General features: G+C 39.6%; 1 protein-coding gene across 1 annotated transcript in view; it reads right to left on the minus strand.

Moving 5' to 3' along the window:
• Positions 1-5936: 5936 nt before the first annotated feature.
• LOC103781201 (catenin delta-2) overlaps positions 5937-23227 on the minus strand; it is a gene marked incomplete at both ends in the record, with an annotated part of 64246 nt that continues 46955 nt past the window's right edge. Inside the window, 3 exons of the mRNA XM_008948905.1 lie at positions 5937-6110; positions 16512-16697; positions 20714-20831. Of these exons, the coding sequence (XP_008947153.1) occupies positions 5937-6110; positions 16512-16697; positions 20714-20831 (478 nt within the window). The remainder of the gene's footprint in view (positions 6111-16511; positions 16698-20713; positions 20832-23227) is intronic.

The following is a 23227-nucleotide window of genomic DNA, read 5'->3' on the forward strand; positions in this document are numbered from 1 at the left end:
AGCCCCTAATGTACATTTAAGTGATCTTCAGCACTTCCGGTGTGTCAACAGAAACACAGTAAATCTTGTTTCCCAGTTTGAAAAAATATGTATCACCTATATAAGTCATGATAGCACCTTAAAACAAGACAGAATCATAAGAACGAAGAAATTCAGGATTTGACAAAACTAACGAAATCCTACTTGTGGAGGCAACCCTGTATTTTTAACTGCATATAATAGAAAAGGTAATATTGTAGGACCAGAGGCAGTGGGAACAAGCTGAAACAGAAGAGGTTTGCACGTCAGATAATGGTTTTTCACTCACAGTGGTGACCGAGCCACTGGCACAGAGAGGTTGCCACATCTCCATTTTTGGAGACATTAAAAAAAAACATCTAGACATGGATCTAGGCAACTGGCTCTAGGTGACCCTGCTTGAGCAGGGTGTTGGACCAGATGAACTCCAGAGGTCTCTTCTGACCTCAGCCCTTCTCTGAGGTATTGCAGAAATGTCTATGGCAGATGAACTGACTACAGTCTAAAATATAGGTCTTTTGCTGACTGCTTGCCCCATTATGAAAGATAAAGGCATTAACAGGAGACATACAGGCCAGATTTTACTATGTCTTTCCAAAGAATGCAGAAAAGGTATGATGTGACACACAACAGCAAGCGTAACCAAGTTGAGATATTCACTTGTGGTGCATAATATAACAAAGGGAGGAGTGAGCCAAGCCAGAAACCAAGTTATCAGTCCAACTCCAACCATACTATAATAACTACCAGAGAAAGGCATCATTACATATGTAACCCTCTTTCCATCTTGATCTTGCCCCACCACCACTGGGAACTCTACTTGCTGTGAACAGTCAGGGAGCCCTTCCAATGACTGGACAACCCACACAATACATTTACTCTATAGATAGACTTTCCCATCATAACTGCAAGCAGAGACAACTTTTATGTGATTAAATTGCAGGTGGACAAGATATTACTGTCAAAGGCAGAGGCACCTGGTGGTGATCTCTTAATTGGTTCCCACCCAAGGCTGGCCAGACCTTGGATGAAAAATCATGAGAGTCTTCCTTGCCTGGTTGTGGACATCATCTCTATGCCAACCCTCACTCAGGGTTGGGGGTTTCAACCCCAGCACTTCAGACACCTATAGACAGACATAGATATCCCAGTATGTCCTTTCTTCCTGAAAGGGAAATTCTGTTCAGAAGTGACATAAACTTAGATTTATGACATCATTAACTCTAAGACATTTTGCATATAACTTTTTATATACTCAGTAGATTTAGTGTATTAATAGCCTATTGACCAAGGTGAAAACTAAAAAGAACTTTACACTTTTATTCCTACCATCTAAGGAAAAATACGGATTACAGAATGTCTTCAGGTCTAAAGCATTACAGTGAGAGAAATTTCTTAATAAACAGGTGTCTCCAGAATACAGCTGAGTCAGCAAACCTATTTTTATTTGTGTATTTTCGCACAAATTTGGTTAAACCGAAATTAAGTGGAAAAGAAAACAAATTAAGCTCCCAATGAAAGTTGATACCTAATGGGAAGTGAAGAGTCTCCACTGCTTCCAAAGGCACATCTCAGGCCTAATTTGCTCAGGGAAAACTCCAGCTAAGCTTGATGAGGAATCTAAGTGCCTAGATTTTTACTTCATTTTTCACTAAGCAGCTTTAAAACACAAGCTCATATTAGGTATAATTAGAAGGTCTACTTTTGGAAAAAGATATAACTTGGAGCGACAATGGAAAAAAGCAAAACCAAACCCAATGGCCATCCTTTTTATGCATTGCTCCTTCTGCACGTAGGAAGCGCAGGATACAGAGAAACTACCCTGGTTAGGAACTGATGAGAGAGAATATTTTGGGAAGCAACGACTCCCCTCAAAGAGGAACTCATCCAGCAGCAGGTAGCAGCTGAGTTCTGCAGAAGGGGGTAGGCAGGAGCATGTACAGCACCGACACCCTGACCCGTAGGCTGTCAGGCTGCATGCCTACTTTGAGCATGTACTGCTAGTGGCCATCAGCCCCCTCAGGAGGGGGACACGCAGCAAGCAGCTGCTATTATCACAAAGCAGGAGCTGTACCTTAAAGTGGCATCCTGACAACAATGTGGAAAACTTAGTCAAATCTTCCCCAAAGGATTACATTTGGCTGTCTCCATATCTATTAATTCCGGAAGGACTGTTCATATTTTGCACAGATATATAAAATAAGTAAATGAATAAAGAGATTTGTGAGGATAAATATGTATTTTCGATGAAAGAAATGGATTTACTTCCTTCAGATTCGAGTACCAGTGTCCTCCCTATGCAACAAAACCTTGGTGCAGAAGGGCAAGATGAACAAACTTCCACATTCACCTGAAACAGCCTCTTCAAAAACCAGTTCTGCTTTGTAGATCAGCTGTCAATCTCTTCTTCAGAACCAGAAAATCCATTAAAGTCAAGATATTGACTATGATGTGATCTATCCCAGGTTAAATTTTCACATTGAAGATATCCTTCCTCATAGATCAGAATCCTGTTTTATTGGTAAACTTCCATTTGTACCTGTAAATGGATTTGTCACCAATATGCTCCTTTTGGATTCGTTATAGATTGTCTGGGTTTTAATATTAATTGCACAGGCTAATATTGCATTAGTCATTGTAAAAATACACAAGTTTTCTTTGCAGGTGGGTAATACATGTCAAAGTAGAACAATTTAGTCCAAAGTGTTTTATCTTGACAGAAAAATTATATGCAAATATATGTATGACACACTTTTTTTCTTTTTGTTAGTATTTGGTTTTAGAAGGAAACCCTGCAACAGAATGAGTGCTAAAAAGCGTACTACAGATTAAGATTCATTATGTACATGTGTTAATTTTGTACGTATTTATCAATGAGAAACTATATGCCCTAAAATAATGAAAACTTTCAGCCTCTCTCAGCTATTAATCCTTTAAGTTACATACTGCTGCTTCCTTTTGAGTTTGAATTTTCAAAAGCAGTCTGGGGGATTTAGACACATATCATCTATTAATTCCAGTACCAGACATTTATCTAAATCCCCTACACAATTTTTTTACTTTTTAAAAATTATTCAGGCTTCCTTTTATCTGCTTACTTTCCCTTCATAATAGCATTGGCTAAGCACTGTCTGTGTTAAAAGTGTTACCTCTTGGTCACCAAAGAAGATTAGACAGCTTTATACCAAAGGAAGCAAAAAGGTGAAACAGCTAGGAAGGAATTATGTACAACTGCACTGTAGTTTTTTCCAGAACAGAATGTGTCTTCAGAAGTGTGTGAGCATGGCTGGTGGACTGGCTGCTTCATATATTCCGGGATTCTTCTGGCACTAAAATAATGCTAATTGGAAAAAAAAAAAAAACAATTGCTATTCCTATTAATACCATTATTATTTATTTTCATGCAGTTTGCTCTTTTGCTCTCTTGGTCCATCATAAAGTTCTTCTTGAAAGATTTCAAGTAAAAAACAAAATTATCTTTTCCCATTCTTTATACAATTAGTTTCTTAGAGGAACTAAAAAAAATGAAAATCTCCCTTTGGAATAACTTCTTCTTTTAAGAGTTTTCTATCTTTTATTTCAGTCAGTTTATATCCATAAGACTGCAGCAGTGGAAAAGGGAGGTCAAAAGGTGGAAACATCAATGCTTATGTAATCCCCAAAGAGGATTATTCTGCTCACAAAAGTGGCTAGTATGACACGTGAAATTAAAGATATTCATTTTGTGTCTGCACTTGTAATAGAATTGGTGAATCTTCAGAAAAATAGAGCAACACAACTGAACTTTTCCCATGATATCAGTGCAGATAATATTGAAGTTCGAACCAGTTTTTCTAACCCGGCACTTGCCAAAGAGCTCTGCAGAGCCCTCCTGCCTCTCCTTGTACACTCTGCTGACCACCTGCCCAACATAGAAGGAAAGCATCATCAACAGGCAAACCAAAAGCCAAAGTCTTCCCTCCACCACCACATCACACACCAGAGACCCAAAGTGCCGGAGAGCTGGAGGGAGGAGCAAGTCAATGCACCCACTCACTGTGAAAAATGTACAGAGGGGAGCAAGCTGGCACCAGCCAGACGAGGAGTCCAATTATGTAGAATTTTCCCAAAGAGAGACTCGTCTTTCTCCCCACCACCCTGGGAACTCCAATTGCTATGTACGGTCAGAGGGCCTTTCCAACAACCAAAACCCTCACACAGCACATACACTGCATAAACAAACAGAACTCCCACCCCAAAGTCAGTTCTCACAGAGGTGGCTTCTTGCCCCACCTCCAAGTTAATGTGGAAGGTGGGGGCACCTGGTGGTGATCTCCTAATCAGTTCCCACCCGAGGCTGGCCAGACTCTGCATGAAAAGCAGTCAGGAGGGTCTTTCTTGCCTAGTTGTGGACATCATCCACATGCCAACCCTCACTCAGGGCTGGCGGTTTAACCCCACCACATCAACACTTCATCCAACTAAAGGATGAAAGGTACACAGATTTACTAGAAATGGAAGAAGGGGCACCACTTGGATTTTAGCACTCCTGTTAGTCCTGGCAAATATGCATGCATTGTTTTCTTATATAGACAAAGGCTATGCCCATTCCCAGATGGATAACACACATTTATCCTGTGCCAGGATTACACAATCTCACGTGGTCTACAACACAAGAGTAATAAAAGTATAATGATTTTCAGGCACAGTTTATATGTAGCACTTTGCAGAACAAAAACTACTAGACAGATAGTTTGTTACTCATTTCATAGGTCATTGAATGCAATAGTCAAAGGCATTTTAGAATTTTTGTGAAACATAGCACTCAAAAAAAAAAAAAAAAAAAAAATCACATGCCTCTGAAGATCTAGGGAATGTGCCAATTCGACTCGCAGTAAAACTTTAGGGGAAAAAAGTGCAATTATTAGTGGCAGGGCTAACATTTCAAATTTAATGCTTAATTAAATTTATATTTACATATCACATACGAATGCCCAACTGCTTAAAGCCCAACAGAATACCTTCTGAGACATAACTATGATAACTGCGTTTCCCCATACATGCATGTTTTCCTAGTAAATGAGAAAAAATTCTACTGAGAGTGAACTTAAAATCAATGCGTTGTATTTACACAGTAGGGTTAGGTAGTCAGTACTTTCACCCAGTCAAACCAATTTACCATCAGTAAAGCAAAGAAGCCATTGCCCTAAACAGAAAATGAGGCTTAACTGTGATCTTGAATTTTGCTGTCTTGTTCTAAATTTAGAAATAGTTGCAAAATCTAAGAAATGAGACCATAATTTTTTTTTCTGGATTCACTGCAAATAATAAGAGAGAAAAATGTATCTTTTCAATATAATTGAAAAATAGGATTAGCTGAAATAGAGTGTCTTGATTGGGCGTTTCCTTGCTCATTGTACATATTTAATCATATTGTTGACATATTTGAACAATTTAAAACTTTTTTAAAAGTAGATGGTAAGGTTACTTGTGCTGGTGAAACACCATTTACATCTTGCTCTGCTCTTGCCTGGTTTCTCTTAAGAGACAGAATGTCAAGCAGTTTCTGCAGTGACAAAACAATATGGTTTCATTTGATTGTCACTGGTGATATTTTTGGTTCGTTTATCATGGCTTTGTCACACAGATTCATAGAGAAGCTGCTTCTCCTCATTTGGATATTGGTTTTCAGCGGCAATTTTTCATACTCGACCAATGTGATTTACAGTGCTCTGCACTGACTTTTGCTATGATATGACTGTGCATCCATTCAGAGGATTTAACATACTATCTCAATTTTTACTGCAGAGAGTTCTGTGAAAACAGAAGGCTATTCCATGACCAGGAGCATTCAGATACATTTATATCACCAACTTGCTGTCATCTGCAGGGGATTTTCCAAACTGAAAAATAAATATGTATCAGGTTAATATTCCTACCTTCCAACTCCCAGCAGCCAAGTTCTGCAGTGCTCCTGCTGCCCCCTCCAGCGTGTCTGGATTTGAGCACTCAGAAAGAAGTGTGAGGTAGGGTTTAACTATTGAAGGGTGCCACAGCATCTGGATTCCTTTGGGTGGTTCTGCACAGTCTGGGAGAGGTCCTACGCCATCCCACTGTTGGAAAGCACAAATCAGATTGTCAGCAAGGAACAGCAAAATACTTGAAAATTGCCTCAGCTGAAGCTATAACATCTGTGCGTGTGCACATGAAGGCATCTGCCCACAAGCAGTTGTGTTGAACGTTAGCATATCGCGTGATTCTTCACGGAGAACTGAAATTCCCTACTCAACATGCCTTACAGAAGAGCTACAGCACTGGCAGAAATCAGGGCTTTAGCGAGCTGACATAAACCCACTTTTCGCTGCGTTTACTTTTTCATCAGGAACGGAAGCACAGTGAATGTATCTGAAGAGGCACCCAGAACTTGCACGGGAAGAAGAGATTTTCCTTTTTCACATCCTGCTCAGTTCTCTGGATTCTCCCTCTTCTCACAAGGGAAAAAGCACCAACATGGAACACTACCGTGGAAAACTAACTCATTCAAGGCCATGAGCTCTCCATGCTCTCGAGGGCCCAAGTGTGACAAGTCCTCCTCAACTGCATGACTTCTTCTGGCTTCTCACCATGTGAGTGCAGGATGCACCTGGTCACAGTGCCAGCCAGCTGTAAGGTCTGAGCATCGCATGTAGTCAGAATCAACTCTCACAAAACTGACTCTTCCTCTGATCACCTACAGAGCTTTGCTAGGAAAATAACCCTAGTTTGATATCCAAAATGGGCAATATTAAAACCTGGACAAGGTGATTATTGCACATAGCTCACTCTTATCAGAAGGAGAAACTTTATTCCAGGAGAACTCTCCAGCGGAATGCACAATACTCGCACCTAAACATGAAACATCTTAAAAGAAGGAAATTCTAAGACTTGTTTTTTGTTTTTAAGCAAAGGTTAAAATGTGGAATGCACCTTTAATGGAACTTTAAATTTTTTAAATAAAAAAACCCCTCAACAACCATATACCAAACATATAAAAATAGCATAAGCCATATTAATTCCTTGTTTAGATATGCAGTTGTCAAGTTAAGTAGTTGTGAATCAAACACCACAACTACACCTGTACTGGGAAAGACCTAGAATCTCTTTTTTTGAGGAAGTATCAACCACCATTTTATTTAAGCTGGCTTTAAAAATCTAAATATAGTTTAAGGGACAATCAAGTCTTGTCTATTAACAATTAACACAATTTTAACACAGTTTTGCTAGATTACTACCACTGAAAACACAAACTACTATTTTTTTCTAAATTAAAGTAAAACAAACATCAAAGTGGAAAGCTTAGTGGGACCATTTAATACACATAAGCAGTTACTGAAAACGAAAAAGCTGCTCAGATATGAAAGTAACTGCATTGGACAAAATTTACCATAGTTTAAAAGAACTGGCACAGCAATACTCAGCAGTGGTTGAGAAACTGCAGGAAAATTCCCTTCTAGAGAAGCAGTCCCTTTAAATGACACTATTATAGGGCTGCACCACTGGATTTTTAAATACATTCTGCCTTTAAACCACCAGGCTGATTTCACTGCATGTGACTCAGTTCTCATTTTTTCTCCATATAAATCACCATCCTTGCCAGAAATGACTTCTTGTCAGCTCATAAAAAATACATTAAAACTTGTTTCTTATTTTAACTCTTGGAATTGCATCATTTGTGCTGTCAGAATTTTCTGGAAAACAAATGAGAACAGGTCAAATCTGACCTCACAGTAGGTTTAGGCTTTGTACCTTAGTAAGTCCACTAAGGAAAGACTTGTGATGTCCAAGGTAAAAAAATCAGGTCTTCATCTGTCTCAGTCCAATTTTCACAAATTATGGAAGCATTATGCAAGTGAATAGTGTTTGCATGTGATATTTACTGTATTAATTCAGGGACAAAGCATATATAATGTATTAAATGTAACAGAACTAACCAATACAATTTTTGTGCATATCCCCATGAGGGGACATAACCTTTTTTTCTTTAAACTCGGGTATTTACACTCTTATAATAATTCCCAGGACTACTGAAAATTAGCTGATACAAATAGAGCTGTGTATATATTTATGCTGTGCTGGTACATATGAAGCACTAGGAATGATATGTGCAGATAAATTAATATTTAATGTGGTTTTGCCATTCTGCCCCATAATGAGATGACACTTTATAAAATATGTGAGACAAATTACTGCATTTCCCTGCCCTTCCTGTGACTTACTTTTAGCACTGCTGCATAAATTCATGATGAATTGTGGGGGGAAGACATTTTTTCCAAGACACTCTGATGCCTCAAGATCCTTATAATGGTGATGGAAGCCTCTGGTACTGCACATACGTGCAGTGAAGCGGCAGTAAAGCCAGTGACACTGGATGATGTCCTGCACTATTCTTCATATGTTGTGTGTGTGCCCAGAGCATCTGAGCAGCATGTACGGGGAGGGTGTCCCTGCCTACCACCCACAACACACATGCTGTGCCTACAGGAGCCTCTCCGAGGCTGTGCAATTCAAGGGCCACAGAACTGTAGCCCCTTTCTAGAGGAGGCAGAGGGCACAAGCAACTACGGCCTGTCATGAACCCCCTGTCTCCATGTTTCAGTTCCTCTCTGCTTCTGCATGTGTGATCTCAGCGCGCTCTTCACTGAAGGGCTTAACGGCTTTGCCTGTGCCTGCAGCTCTACAGCCCAACTGTTGCAGGGCACATAGGATTTACACAGGTCAGCAAAGAAGCTGATGCAAAGGGGGTTTTCCTGATCTTCACCCATTTATTTTGCATTATAAGCACCAATTGCCTGAGCAAAAAAAAAAACATTTCCCCCAAACAATGTTACAAATGGTGGCTAAGGCATGGCAGAAGTTGCTTTGTAGGTTACATTGCTCAATACTAATGAACTGAGGAAATGTGCTGAACAACTCTACCCAGCGAATTACTGGAATGGTTGCTCTACTGTTGCAGAGCATCAGGGATCATCAGTAAGGTACATCTGAGATAGGCTGTGGGTGTAGTAGGAGCCTTTGAAACAGAGGATGACTGCCTGCAATTACTCTTCCTAGCTTATGCTAAGGAGGAAAAAAAAATCATAAACAAATATTCCTTCCAGGCTTCTCTCCTTCAGTTGAAATTACCCACATGTATTATGGCTGAAGCTAACAAACTGTTTGTTACATGGGTGAGATACAAATCTGTAATTTCCTGAAACTGGTGCAACAAAAGGATGAAAGTCACGAAGAACATAAAGCCGAATACAAAGATCTTTAAGAACAACAGACTTTGGAGAGTAAGAGTACTCTCATCAAGTTTCCAAAGTTTTCACATTACTAAGGAATTCTGACAGCACAAAAAGATCACTCACTGAGCTGCTCCCCCATGCTGCCCAACAGATTATCTACCACCTTCTTTCTCATTTCAATTAAAGCAATTCCATGTTTATAGTGTTGAATACCAGGGAAGGCTTCAACTCAGTAAGAGAAGTGCACTCTTCGTATTTTGGTTTTTGTATGAACAACCTCAAGTTGGGGGGATTTGTTGCTAAATGACTATCACACAATGATAGGTTTTCCTGTGATAACAAAACAACAGAGTTTTATTTAATTTAAAAATAGAAGTACTTTGCTTTCCCCCAGTCTGTGCAAAATACCATTACTAAAAAAAACATAGGAAAAAACCTCAAACAAAACCCAGCAATGACTAAAACCATCTTGATCTCTCTCCAATGATCCTAGACAATTTGAGACAGTCTGACAACACTGTAGCTACGCTCTCTGTAGCAGCAGTGACAAAATTTATATCAGCAATTAAACAGTGCTCACCAAAAGCATTTTTGAAATGCCAAAGACTTTAAAACTAACAGGTCCCCTAAGAGGAAAATGATTTGTCACCCTGCATATTTTTGTGTCTGTGGCACTCTGTACCAGCTGCCCCTAGGCATGTTAGTCCAATAACCTCTTTTGGAAACCTTTTTATAAGAGATGCGTTGGCCAATGCTGTCAAGAGCAGAAATCTAATGCTAAGCAACAAAAGTTCATCACAATCAGAGCTTGCTTTCAGGGGTGATGTGAATCCATGCAGCTGCTACAAAGGAGGCAGGAATGTCACTATTTAAGTCAAATTTCAGTTTAGACATTCAGGCTTAAAGGAAGGTGGCGAACATAATTGAAGCTATCTACTGACACAGAGACTACGGGAGTAGGGTGGGAGAGGGCAGAGCTTCTGTGGTCCAGCAACATGAAAACTGGGCAATTTTTGGATACAGTTTAGTGCATAAATAACAGTAACCTTCACAATTTGATTCAACTCTGTTTACAATTTTAGAAAAGGTATTTGGAATGCTTCTCAAGATAGTTGCTTTCTTGCTAATCAACATTTCACATAAACACCTTGTGCAAGACAAAGACACAATAAGAGTAACATCCTTTCTGGACAGAATATACTGGCAACACAGCCCTTCATCCCTAATCTCAGTTTATATTATTAGCTAAAGCAAGGAGCTGCTGCCACTTCTCTGTTTCTGTGCCTATTAATTTTGTATGGCTTGGTAGAGTATTGAAATACACTTGGTAAAATCATGGTCTGTCATAAGAAAAGGCCTGACAGCTTTAAATTTTATTATTTTTTAAACATTATTACCTTAAACCTGGATAGAAGAATTTACAGCTCATTTAGCAAGCATGCTAAAGAGGTGTGCCAGCCAATTCATAATGATATATGACTTATAATGTTGCTGTTATACCTTAAGGCTCTTGACAGAAGGTGAAAAAGAAGGTCAGGCTCATTTCAAATGTGTCACTTCAAATCAAAAATCAGATTTTGGGCTAGATTCTGGGTTGACAGGAATGATCACAGATGGAGAACTCAAGAGAAGGGCAAAGCCAAGAAGTGAGCCTGTTTCTTCTTAGTGAAGAAAGGAAAAGAAATAGTGCCATAATGGGCTGCATAACAAGAAGGAAAATAGTGATTAATGACAACTCCGTGTTTTTTTTCACTGAAATTGGACCATGCACCTTATTTTCCCTAAACGCTTTTTGTTGTAACCCTTGTCTCTTGTGGAGCTTGAAAAATAAACCTGTTGATAGAAGTGAGCATATGAACAGCAGCAACAAAATTTTCAGCAGTGGAAAAATTAGTTTTCCTCTTATGAGTGACATGATAAAAGGCAGAGATATTGAAGTCTACAATGTCCTAGTTGGAGATGAAGGCCTCTGCAGCTCGAGAGCTTTGTGGAGTGAGGACTTATTAACAGCTGATCACAGGTAAGCAGCAGAGAGAATGTAATGAGTAACAGCAGGGAAGTACAGTCCTGATACACAGGGCTGAGCCAGAATTGAAGTCAGGTGAGTCTCACTGATTTTTCCTGAGGCCTTAATAGAAGTTCTGCTTTCTGTGTTTTTTACATAGACAATAATAATGCTATACCTGGCTTTTATAGTAAATCTTTATAAGAAATTCAACTTCCATGATAAAGCATACACCTCAAGAACCTGTCTGAGCTCTGGTAAACCATCAAAGAGAAGAATGATTGTGGACTCTTTCAACACCACCCACTTTTGTTCTGAAATGAGAATGCTTGTTTCCTGTGATTCTAAGGGAATCACAGAATCCTAGAATCACTATGGTTGGAAAGGACCTCTAGGATCATCAAGCCCAACCTTCCTCCCAACATCTCCCTAACCCCTAGAGGAACTCCTTAAGTAAAGACATTCTAAAGGTGTCATTAGACTTAACTATTACCTGAACAAAGAAACATTTCCTATTTGATTTCAAGATGTAGGGAAGCTGCCATTGGTATAGAGAACTGATGTCACTAATGAAAAATATATTCCAATTTGTTACTGAAAGGCTTTTCAAAGAAAACCACATTTTGTATTACCACTCAGTTCTGTTCTTCTCCTCAAGTAACTTACGTGTCACTGTAACTGAAATATAACCTGGGGAAATAGGGTAATTGTTTCCTGAATCATAAAACAAAGAAATTAACTTCCACTTTCTTTACAGAGAAAACCAATAAGAAAATGACTTTAATATTACAGAATGTTTCTCCTGTTTTAAGTTTTAAGAAACAAACTCCCTACCTGTGTATGGGATTCCTTTATTTTTAAGTATAGAAAATGTTGAGTTTATCTACATCAGCTGTCTAAACTGATACACCTGGTATTACTGCTCAATTACCTAAAAGCTACTAATAATAAAACTACTGTAAGTTGAACACTCTTATTTAAATATTAAAGACCACCCCATAAATGTCTGTATCAGTGACTTCAGAAGGAGTTTATGAAAATACAAACTTGAGAAACTAACTGAAAAAGTATATAAACTGTCAAAGGAAAATGTGAAAACTGCATTCACTAAAAACTGAACATTTTTTTCCCACACCATTTTGTAAACCTTCTCTTGTCAGGAAGACTGCAACAGTCAATTTAACTGTACAAGAAATTCAGGCACTGCCAAAAAAAGAATGCTACCTATACCCTCAACATACACCTTCTGCAGATATAAAATGTAGCACTGGAAACTATTCCCCTTGTACTAAGGTGCCACAACTCTTAAGAAAAGTGTCTGTGCCTTGTGCTTTTCCTAACAGGAAAGGCAAAACTCTGAAGTATTGAAGGAACCAGACAGGCAAATGACTGGAGTTTTACTACTGGGCTGAACTCCACTGTTGTGTATCCGTAAGTGGCAGCAATAACGAGCCCAAAGCAAGATTTGTTTTTATGGTTGTGAAGAAGTTTTCCAACAAGCAACAAAGTTTGTATTGTCTAGCGTGAATAATCTGTGAAAAGCAGCCTGAAGCTCAATGCTGTCTCTTCACAGGCATCTGGGAAAATGACTACTTTTATATCTCCCTTCTCTTCCATTTCTTGGACGTTTCCTTCCACAGGTTCCAAATCCATGGTGGTGTGCCGTGCTTTCAGTGTTTCAGATGCTGTAAATCATTGCATCCTATGAAGATTCCACAGGTATGCCTTCATTATTTACACATAAAACACTGTCCATCATGAACATTATCATCACAACTATATTACAAGATACATCAGAGCATAAAAGCTTCCCTGCTGAGGCACTTAAAGGAATGAGCACTCTAAAAATAGCACCCCAAGGAGAGCACAAGATCTGTTCTGATGGAGAGAACAAGCAGCAGGTAACAGCTTAAGCACTGCAATTGAAAAAAAGATTATGAAAGTCATTACCTGGAAGAATTGAAGTCTTGCAGAAAAACAATGGCATTACTGTAAAACAATACGTATACATGCAATAGACACAGCCGCAGTCAGCGCACAGGGAGACATCATAGAGTGAAAGGACATGTGAAAATGCTTTCCTGCATAAAGTGTTGATGAGCTGAGTTTAGATGGGTGAACTCTGACTCAGAGTAACCACAGTATTCCTGACTGCAACAAAGTCCAGAAAAGTAAATCATCTGGTTTTCTAGTCACTCCTACTATGACAGAGATAAAAAAAAAAACCAAAAGAACAAACTGTGTGGTTTTTTTTTTTTAATAATTGGCCTGGGTAGTTTCCAGAAAGAAGGCCAACTGAATATATTTTTGCAAAATAAACAGACAAAAAAAATTTGCCTTACCACAGTTTGAGTTGGGGGGTCACGCTCTACACTAGTAAAAAAAAGACACAGTTACATGAAAAACATTCACCTGTTTTCTTTTTGCTTTACAAGGATAACCTGTAAGACCCATTTCCAGCATGGTGATCTTGCTGATAGGTCTCAGTCACATTTGGTTTTAGCAGCATTCTAGTTAACTTGACAACATATTTTAAAATATGTTTGGTATGGTCAACAACAGTCAAGAATCACAGGGTGAGAATACTGCACTCCGCATGTCTGTGAGAAGGTGCACTAGGCTCCCTTAAACTCCTAAACTGAACAATAGCCACAAAGGGAGAACTGGCATATGGCAAGATGGGATAGGCTCTCCAGATTTAAGAGGAAATGAGATGAAAGAAGAAAAATATTTCTGATGTTTGAAGGCAAAGTTGTCCTTTGCACCACAAAATTAGTTCTGGAAAGAGCACATTTATTTCCTTGTCACAGAAAAGCTTAGTGAATAGAAACCTGAAAATATGTGCATAGTTTTACTTTTCTTTGGATTTTAAAAATATTATGCTCTCCCTGGAGCTGGGCCCTGGTCTGTTTAGGCCTTTGTGAACGCGGGCTGATCGGGGGAGAGTCGCCATGTGGGCACCTTTTTCTTATGTATTTAGCTTTCTGGTTTGGCTATTTACCAATAGACATTAGACAAACACAAGCAGAACTGAAGAGACATTTACCATGCTTCATGCTGATAATGAACACTCACAGAAACAGACAAAAGATTCCTAAGAGAAGGCAGGAGCATGAATATTGTGAAGGAAATCAGCCAAAAGAGACCAGTTCTTTGGCCGTGGGAAGGAAAAAGATCTTTTGTAGGGAACCTTTAAAGTACAGAGAAGACTGAGAGGAACATTGGAACAGTCAGTGGTACAGAGTTAAAAGAATGACCCAGTGTTCTGCCAATAACCAGGCCCAACAAAAATGATACAGCCAGTAGGAAGATGAATCAATACACAGACTGTATTGTATACAAAAAGGACATTCCATGAATGATCGCTGGGGGAGCAAGCAGGTCAATCAGCTGGTACGTAATTGATGCCATCCCCAATGATCTCACAAAAGACGTGACTCTGGCCCACAACAGGCGGCATAAACAGAGAACCGAGGTTTCCCACAGCTGGTATGGGAAACAGCCAAACCAGAAAGCTAAATACATAAGAAAAAGGTGCCCACATGGCGACTCTCACCTGATCAGCCCACGTTCACAAAGGCCTAAACAGACCGGGGCCCAGCTCCAGGGAGAGTCAGGAGGTCTGCCCTGAACCAGGAAGCTCTGTGGAGTGCACTCCACAGACAGACACTCCTGACTCCCTGCAAGTGGTCCCAGCTTTTATCCCCAAGCAGACACCTGACCTTTGTCAACTCAGTGCGGGACCCCTGGGGCTCATTTCCCTTCTGGCTCTCCCTGCAGGGCCGGCCGCACCCTGGGGGGAAGCTATAAGGCAAACTCACCACCTCTTTATGAAGGGCTGTGGGAATCACCCATATGTCAACCTTAATTTGTGGCTCGGGGTTCAGACCCCAGCATTTCACCCAGAGATCCAGAAATCACAGAAGGAATATAAAAGGGAGCGTTAAAAAAGACTTTCCATAGTGCGCAGGCACACGCCCGTGCATTGGTAGACAGAGGATGAGAAGGGGAGACGAGTGGCAGTACGGCCTGCTCACACCCACACGTGCTGTGTTTGTTCCTGCACTCCGAATCACTGCAGTCACAGCGTGTGGGAACTGTTAATTCATCAAGAAGGATGACGACTGTTTTATGGGGTTTACTTTGGCACTTTCTATCTCATTGTAGCGTAAGAGGAATCCCAACAAACGGCTGTAAGAAATTCAAGTTACCTGATGACTGCAACTAAAAGCGTAGGTGAAAGTGAAAGTCATGAGTGCTGCATTTTTTGGTACCTGAATCTAGCCTGTTAATGTTCCTGTAACTTTTCCACAGTAATACAGTTTGCCTTTATGAACTGGTTTACATTATTTATTCAAATACCCTGTGTGCCTAATTGCTTATTCCAATGAATACTTCCTTTGAGCAATGTGAAACACACATAAATGGCAATGGAAAAGACTAAGTCTAGGAAGAGACGGAGAATTATCTGCAGCCAGCACATGTCATTTGAGAAAGTTTGTAAATCAGTAGCCATTCTCACTGCTTCTTAGTGTGTTATTGATGCGTCTTTCTCCATAATATCATCATCAGCATTCCCCAAATTTTAAGGTGTTAATGAAAAAACAAGGAGATAAATATGCTTTGAAGGTAAATCCACCTAAAATAAAGACCTGCAGCACCTCAAGTAACTTGAGGAAAGTATCAAGACTGTACTTCTCAATCTCCGTTTGGCAATGACATTAGATTTAACAAAATACACAAGATGTTTTAACATTCACTCATATTGCTTGATTCGGTCCTGCACATTTTTCTCTCAACATATAGAGACAGAGTATGAGACTAACTCTGAAGCATATAAGTATACCAACATAAGCCTGATTTTTGCTTGCATCAAGGCCTCTCTACACATGTAGCTGGAAGTGCAGTGTAAAGTATATGCAGATTCCATCTGAAGGCTAAGACTTGCACTTTTAATTATAAATGGCTTCCTTTAATAGACTGAGCATTTTACAGTATTTATGGCATTCAGTGTACCCATGGCTGGTTTTCAGGTACTACCATGTACTGTGCAACTTTCCCAGGCAAACATATTTCATTACTCCAGAGCCACAGTACTTTAAGCTCTCACCTAGTTAACAAGGGCAATAATTTGTATTTATGCATCATACACTTTAATTCTAATACAGTGCATTAACTACTTATATTTTAAATTATGGACACTTCCAACTTCTCACAATGCAACTGCAAGTAACTTTCATTACCTGATCCTGTGATTTCTTTTTCTTCTTCTTCTTTCCCCAGCACCCTGAACTCTCTGTGTCTTTTCCATTGGCATCACCACAGAGTAATCCATCAAGTTCATCTGTTCCCATCTGCTGTCCCTGAGATGTTTCTGCAGCTAGCCTGTATGAGAGGTTCCTCAAAATGCACACACAGTTTTCAACGGTCTAAAAAGTGTGACAAAAAACCACAACAGAAAACAAAAACAGAAAAAAAAGTCAGAATCCTTCCCTTGCTGGCTCTGTGTACAATGCAGCAGTAATATCATCGATCTTTGCACATGTATTTTCCCCGCAAAATTCTTACCTGTTCATTTCTGAGTGCTATCCAGGTAACCACAGCTTAAGAGATTTAGAAATTTTTTTTTGAAAGAAATCAGTAGTCTGGACAGTATTTTTCCAGGAGTTTCTTATTTGTCATTCTGAATTTCATGTTGGAGCCCCATGTGAAACAGGAGCCAAGGTAAAAAGTGATGAAGAGAACCTGAACGCACACAGAATGTCAGCAGACTCCCACCTCAGTGAATAGAAAACACTACAAATAGAATATGGCCACAGGTTCTGGGCTTGGCTGCTTCTTTTTTTTTTAAAAAACAGAAATAACTTTTTTTTCTCCCATAAATTCTATGTAAATTACCAGGAAAATGGGATCTGAGTTCCATTTCACAAGTATTTGGTAGCATGAACAGATGATATTTCTTCAGTTCCAGATGCAAGACCAGAAATCTCAGTCTTGCTGCTTTTACTGCTTCTAGCCAGGCTGCAAGACACCTTGTGGACAGCCTTTCCCCTTCATCCATTTGTCCCTCTAACAGGTTGTGCTTTCTCTAGAAGATGCTGGCACAAATCCAGCAACGGAGTGAGACCCAGTGGAGGAAAGTTCACTGATAATTCAACATAATTTCTGCAAGTTCTGAAGAAGTTCAGTTTAGAGCTACTGGAAGCCTGCTCATTTAGCTGGTTCAATTTGGTTTCAATATCCCTAATAAGGCTGCAATGAGCTTTCTGTAGGCAGGGAAAGCATGGTTAAAAAAGCCAGTGTATCTATCTATATTTATTTCAACTGTTCCTAATGCTCCATGGAAATAAAAAGCAATCGTCACTACATGCCAGCTTTGCTGCTCCATTAACCCAGAACAGAACGGCTGTGAGGCTCTGGGCTCTGTTCTACTCTGCCATATTCACCAGTGAGGCAAACAGATGGAGCTTCATTTACTTTCTTATACTCTATGAGCTTATTCCAGGTATGCATCTGGCACACAGTTTTTGCAATGACATTAAGTTCCAGAGATGATATTGAGCTCCGGCTCACCTATGCAGGAATATTTCTTAATTTTTTAACACAGATGAATGTTCGCATTACACTTGCACTAATTTGAAATCTCCAGCCAAATACTTAAGCATATGTAGAAATAGATATGTTTGTGTAGAAAGTGATCTTAGGGCATCTTTCATACCTGAAAACTTTGCAGACCTCATAGCGATCATAGTTTTTAAAAAAAAAAAAAATCGCTGTCTCTTTTACTTTTCTTTAACTTTTCCATATGTGAATTTTAGTCACTCTTGTAATATTTACTTCTGCACAGTCATAGTGTCCTGAAGTTGAAGCCTTGTGTTTGTTGATTAGCATTCTGAATCTTAATTCCCCTTTTTACACTTAAAATTTGTCAAAAACAAATAAGCTGAGTCCACCACAAGGACAATGTTACCTCAAACTAAAAACTGGTAAGTGAACTTCCAAGGCTCAAACTCAATGGAAACCTTCTTCACCAAGGTGGATTCCTACCAGCCAAGAAAGCTTGTTCTAGCCATGCAGCTGGACAGACTTGACTCCTTCTTGACTTGCACCTTTGAACTTTCAAAGGTCCTTTATTCCTCATTCCTTTTCCAATTTCATCATAAGAGGATTAAATACAGGTTTAGTAGGCTTTCTACTTTAATATATAAAATTAAAATTACGTACAGTAACTTCATCAGGTAGCCATGTGTGACTAATTTTTAACACTTTAACTTGAATTAGGATAGCTTTTTCTTGTTTCACATTTATAAGATACACTGCTGCTAAGATGCTTCTAATGCTGCTAAGATCTATGCACTCTTAACTTCATCAACATGAGGAATGACTCCACCAGCAACTCTGCATGTGCTTGCAGTTCTCCCATCCTCTTTCAGAGCTTGCAAGAGCAGAGATCTGTTTTTCAATATTGCAGTTTTAAGCCACTAACAGCATTACAAAATTACCTAGTAGGGCAATTGTCATGGCATTTGGAAAACAACATTAATTTTAAAGTTCAAATTTTGGTAATAGCATTATTTTTGACACTAGATTAAAAAGTGATTTAGAGTTGGTTATTTAAATGTTTAATTGGCATTACATCCTACTTTGGGATCCAGTTGCAAGGTAACAGGCTACATTCTCACAAGTGTTTTGTACTTAGGTGCACAACTTCTTTATGTCATAGAGTTTGAAAGCTGTTAGGAGGTTAAACCTACTAAGGCTGAGAGAATAATTTTTGCTCTCATTTCTTCATTTTTATCTCCATATATGACTTAGCCTGCAGTTCTTCCAAGTTATATCGGCTACGAATGAGAGTACAAGCAGAACATCTATATTAACAAAAAGAGGTTAAAGAGGGAGCTTACTGCGTCCCTTATTTAGCCTTTTTAACAGTAGTAACTCTTGAAATCAGTTGTGTCACCTACAAAGAAACTGCTGAAAAAGCAGCAGCTGGGCTATGAGATGTGGCATTAAGTGACTTCCTCCCTCCTCCTTCCATCCACCTCCTGCTCTACCCCAGTGAAGCCCCTCTAACTTCTCCTTTCTGTTAGGCCAGCTGAATCAGGGAGCTTTGAAGCAGTCCCTGGTCCAGCTCTTCAAGCATTCCCTGGTCCATCTCTTCCGAAGTTCCTGAAGCTAAGAAAGCTCCTGTGTTTGGGGGCTGCTTGGCTGGAGGTGGCAGGGAGGGGTGGCAGCCAACCGACTGGCTGTAGATCACAGCTGAGTTTGCCCTGAACCCTGCTGCAAATGTGGTGCCTACCTTGTGGGTGAGCCTCCTCTGACCACTGCTCTGCTAAACCTCTATTAATAGAAAACTATTATAATAGTAGATGCCTGATTAGTACAACTATTATTATATAGCTATAATAATAGATTACAGAATAATGGCTTTTTAAAAAGTTTTTTTTCTTTTAAAAAAACAAAAATATGCCATTAGCCCAGCACGACATGCTACAAACTTCTCATAATTCCTCTCTCCATCTCCTGAATTCATAGGCAAATTTCACCTTTTTGGTTCAGGCTAATGACCAGGAAGTTGTGGAGATTATCCTACTCAATTTATAAACCCACAGAGGTCCACGGACAAGTATCTGTGAAGGATCATTTGGACATACAAATGAAGTGGGTTTTAAACTTTGCTGCATAAAAGGCTGCTCTGCTGCAATTCTTAGGGGGCTGCATAGGGACCAAGGCTGCCCTAGAGCAGCAACTGTAATTAATTTAGCACCATATACTGAAAGCAGAAGATATTTGAAATTAGTGTTTTTATTCTTCTCTGGAATACTTCAGTGTATTCAAATCTTCAGTTTGTAAATGTTTGAAGTATTTTTAATCAGGTAGTGTCTTTCACCTTTGGAGAAACATGTTCATACCCTAGTACTTTCAGAGAAGTAAAGTTGATATAAAAATGCATCTTACAACAGTTGCTATTGAAAACATCCATTGATCCTCTTCACATAAGAAATGTTGGTTGTACTGCAAAACCACCTATTAATTGTCCATATCTTGTTTTTTTTTTTTGCTTGTTTTATTGCCTTTTAAGCCTACCTTACTGCTACTGCTCTGTCTCATTCCGGGTACTGAAAATCAACTTTAAGATAAAACTGGCAGAGGAATCTAAGAAACTTTACATGGAATATGACATATTTGCTCTTCATAAAACAGTATCCTGTTTTCCCCCTTCATAATTCAAGTGAGATGCTTACCTGTGTACACTACACTAGTAGACACAAATCCAGTACCTGGTATACAAAAATACACATCTCAACAGAAAGAAAAGATGGGCTAGGTTAGGCACTGCTGAGGTATTCATTGCACCAGTTCTTAAAAAACCCTGCCACTTTATAGTCCCAATGTCCCATGAATACTTGTATTTCTTGCTCCTGAAAAGACAAAGATGACAAACCTTACTATCAATTTCACTGCTCCCCAGAGCAGACTGGATCACGTACAGCAATGCATCCGTCAGGCCATCACACTCCCTCATTCTTCTGCGGGCCTCCTCTCCAGCAGAGCTGACATTCCTGCAAGGCAAGAGCAAGGGTCGCCTCCTGAAACCTTCTCACAATTAACATACAGGTAAAACATGGAGAACACTTGTTTTCTTTGCTCCTTTCATCATTTCAGAGCTGTGAATAATGAAGACAGCTGTGAATGAGCTCAGGAAATGTAACATGGAGGGGAACAAATGGAAGTCACCAGGTCCTCCACAAGACGGGGCTGAGAGGCCAAGCAGCATGCGCCCACCTGAGCTGGAAGACTCACAGTCTACTAAAATTTGGAGAAGGGCTGATCATTTTTCTTTCTTTTTTTTTTAGATTTTTTTTTTTAAGTAGGTAATAGTGAGGAAGTATTTTTAAAATGTGCATATGTACCTATAAATCAGGCTTTAAAAAAGGCTAGAGGTTTTGCCAAAGAAATCTCCTAGGGTTTGAAAAGCCTCATAGTTACCTAAGAGAAATAATATTATCAAAGCATAGCATAAAACACCTGGTGCTGCTCACTTCTCATCTTACACGAGTGCTTCCTTTTCTCTCATTTTGAGAAAACATTAATGCATCAATCATCCCTTTACGCAGTTACAAGTTGGTTTACACTGCAAAATTTAAAACCTTAACTTATTATACTGACTGTCTTCCTCAGACAGGGCCCGAGGCCCTCCTGAGCACATTTACTAAAAAAAAAAAATTTAAAAAAAGTTCCTGCATAATGTAATGTTCCATAAGTTTCAAAATATGACTATATAAAAAAACAAATATGTATGAGTGAGCACATATGAATTGAATATAAATAGAATCTATACTTGCAAACATCAAGATTCCCTGAGAAAAACTGCATTCAAATTTGCACAGCAGTTTTGATTTGGAAATGGGTGAATTTGCCGTCTCAGGAATGGGCTAAAACTTTACACATAGTCTCCTTTGGTAGGCGAAGACAACCCTACCAACAAGTCTGCTGAGATGGCTCATCTGTAGCTCCTCTCCAGAGCAAAAAAGAGTGCCCGACTCCCACACAGGCAATGCCAGAGGCTAGAAAGGGAAGAAGGTCATGGGCATTTTCATTTGGGAAGAAGGCAAGGCACCTTCTTCCTTTTATGCCATTTTCAATTGCCTCTGCCTTAGAGATGGAAAAAGGACAAGAAACCTGGCATGGGGGAATGAATTTTAGGAGGAAGGTGAGAGGTAGGATGTTTCCTCTCAATTCTTTGCTTTACCTACTGCATCCTGCTCTGCCTATCACTGAAAATAAAAAAGCACTTCTGTCCCCTAAAGCACCACGGAGTTTTCCTAATCAAATAATCTTATAACTGGACAATCCCCCAGCCACTCCAATGCAGGTTCCTAATTGATTCTGCTCCCTAAACACACACAATTTTCCATCCATACTTGCATCCCTATACAGTCTTAATTAGTTCTGCTCTCCCACACACAAGCTGCCCCAATTAATTCAGTACTATTCCCTTCACCTCTGCAGACAGCCTGACAAAAAACATACAGCCCAGGAGCACCAGAATGAATTTACCTCCCTAGCACACACGTTCATGCTTTCCATTCTCCTTGAGAGTCCCCTGGTCACCCCACACCACACATCAGACATGTGCCCTTCACGATGGCTTGCAGGTCTTGTGTTGTCTTGTTTTCTGGTCCCTGAACTCCACACTTCTTCAACCTCTCTCTCTTGCTTTAAAAGCATCAAAAGAAGGATTTTTCTCCAGTTCATGGGAAAACCTCCCTGTGTCATCCAGGAACTGGGGTCCAGAGACCATCCATTGGAAGAAGTCTTCCGTTGGCTCTCCCTTTGAAGTGACAGGAACCTTTTGACCTCCCTTTGGGTGCCAGAAATCAGAAGGTAAAATTATAGAGCATGGTTTTCCCAAGACAGTGACCATGCCCTATATTTGCAGGGCTGGGGACTCTGCCTAAAATGTATTTTGAGTAGCTTATTAAAGGCAACGGCTCCATCTGAAATTCTAGAAGGGCAGCATACATAAGAAAAACATCTGAAGCATGGACAACGAAGATGAGTGAACTGCTTTTATCTGAAATTCAACTCTCCACCCCTCCTGGAATAAAGAGATAGAGTCGTACGCAGCCATGAAAGAACAACTTGCACAAATTACAATAGGAGGATGCTGAGGAAGTGTTCTCAGTACATCACCTTTCCTTGCACCACTATAAAAAAAAAGCTGAAATGCTACTGAATCCTTTTAAACACAGCTAGATGTAACAGTCTGTACTAACATTCTGTGTCCAGGCTTCTTCATTTTCTGCCGTTACATACACTGAGTGCAAGCTTTCAAAATCTATAGATTTAAACATTGTTAGAGATACATTCTCTCTGATCTTTTCATTGAGCTGATTTCTCCTCTCTAGCATGGCCAAATGCATGTCACCTTGACTCTTCAGAGCCTGCAGAGACT

This window comes from Merops nubicus, unplaced genomic scaffold, assembly GCF_000691845.1.
Source record: "Merops nubicus isolate BGI_N331 unplaced genomic scaffold, ASM69184v1 scaffold2691, whole genome shotgun sequence".
In the NCBI taxonomy this organism is placed as follows: domain Eukaryota; kingdom Metazoa; phylum Chordata; class Aves; order Coraciiformes; family Meropidae; genus Merops; species Merops nubicus.